At 37.5% G+C, this 1,297-nt stretch overlaps 1 protein-coding gene across 1 annotated transcript in view; it reads right to left on the reverse strand.

Moving 5' to 3' along the window:
* Positions 1-639: 639 nt before the first annotated feature.
* Positions 640-1,297, reverse strand: part of LOC147470967 (uncharacterized) — a 500,176-nt gene continuing 499,518 nt past the window's right edge. The window contains exon 13 of the mRNA XM_086541419.1: positions 640-763. Within this exon, the coding sequence (XP_086397545.1) occupies positions 640-763 (124 nt within the window). The remainder of the gene's footprint in view (positions 764-1,297) is intronic.

Raw genomic sequence — 1,297 nt, forward strand, 5'->3', positions numbered from 1 at the left:
TATACCACGTGCACTAAGGCTATTGTTCTTGTAACGATGGCGGTGTCGTATTTAGGAGTGTGAATTTCTTGACTCTTTTGAGATGTTCATTTCTCTTCTCACAATGACTAGTGTGTTCTGTCTCGATATTTCTATTTAATAGATCAAAATTTGGATTTTTAAAATTCATATTATCAACTGAGCTCCTTCTTAATATCACAATCACTTATCTAATATGTAAATTGTTATACCGATGATTCTGCCAATTTCAAGATTTGCCATAGTCCACCATGAACTCCCCATTTTCTCTCGCACGAAACCACCATTTTCTATGAACCCGTGGCCCATGGACCGCAGACAGATTCAATTTTGTATTTCCCTTCGCATTGCTATTCTTCAGGTGCTGTCAAACTTTCTGCGGCCGAACTTTTAACCTATCAGACTCACGGACTGATGAGTGGAATAATTTCATTTTCCAGTTCCTTTACCACCGTTTTTCAACATTTTCAAACCGGAAACGAACTGAGTAGTAGTATTTTTTTCAAGTCGGCGATTCCAATATCTTTCCATGACTGAGAAAGGAAAAAAATGCTTCGAACTCTTTCTAAATCGTACTTACCGATTCCTGCCTTCCGTTCATTCTTACTTCTCCTTCAACCTTCATTCTATTCTTACCTGTTCTTTTTCCTCTTGGGTCTTCGGCTGGAGGGTGAGACTGAGGTAGATCACTCCCATGTATTTAGTCTTCCCCGGTTCTTGTAGCGTCAGTGTAATTTCCTGAGTTCTGGGAAAGCGGAAGAGAAAAAAAAAAAACAATAAATGAATTTTTCATTTAAGTTTTCATTCTCTTCAAGATATTTATCATTTCCTTCTCTCATCCTGGATCTTATCAATTTCTGAATCATTCTCCCACCTATCCGTTCCCCCATCCACCGAAAAATACGTTCTCTCTAACCATCAATCTATCAACCATCTAATTCAACCACTCACCGATCTATTTTTCAACCGTTCGTCTAAGTCACAATTCCATTCATTCCCATAAACGCTGATCTTAAGACAAGTTAGAAAAATCAAGATTAAAATGGAGAGTTACGAGGCAATCATCTGCAGTTTTTCTTCGGCAATTGCAAGAGAATGATATTGCAATTTCCGAGGAAATGCTTGAGAAATAAATAAACGCAAGAATGGAGAAAGGAAGAGTCGAGAAGGGAGGAAGAAATTACGTTAATTCCAAGAATGACTTATTCATCTTATTTCATTAATATTTGACCTTTTCTTCAAGTGCAATTTGCGGAACTGGACAACAGAATATCCATGT

Source organism: Penaeus japonicus, unplaced genomic scaffold, assembly GCF_977035675.1.
Source record: "Penaeus japonicus unplaced genomic scaffold, GWHDUDI00000001_assembly GWHDUDI00000011, whole genome shotgun sequence".
Lineage (NCBI taxonomy): Eukaryota > Metazoa > Arthropoda > Malacostraca > Decapoda > Penaeidae > Penaeus > Penaeus japonicus.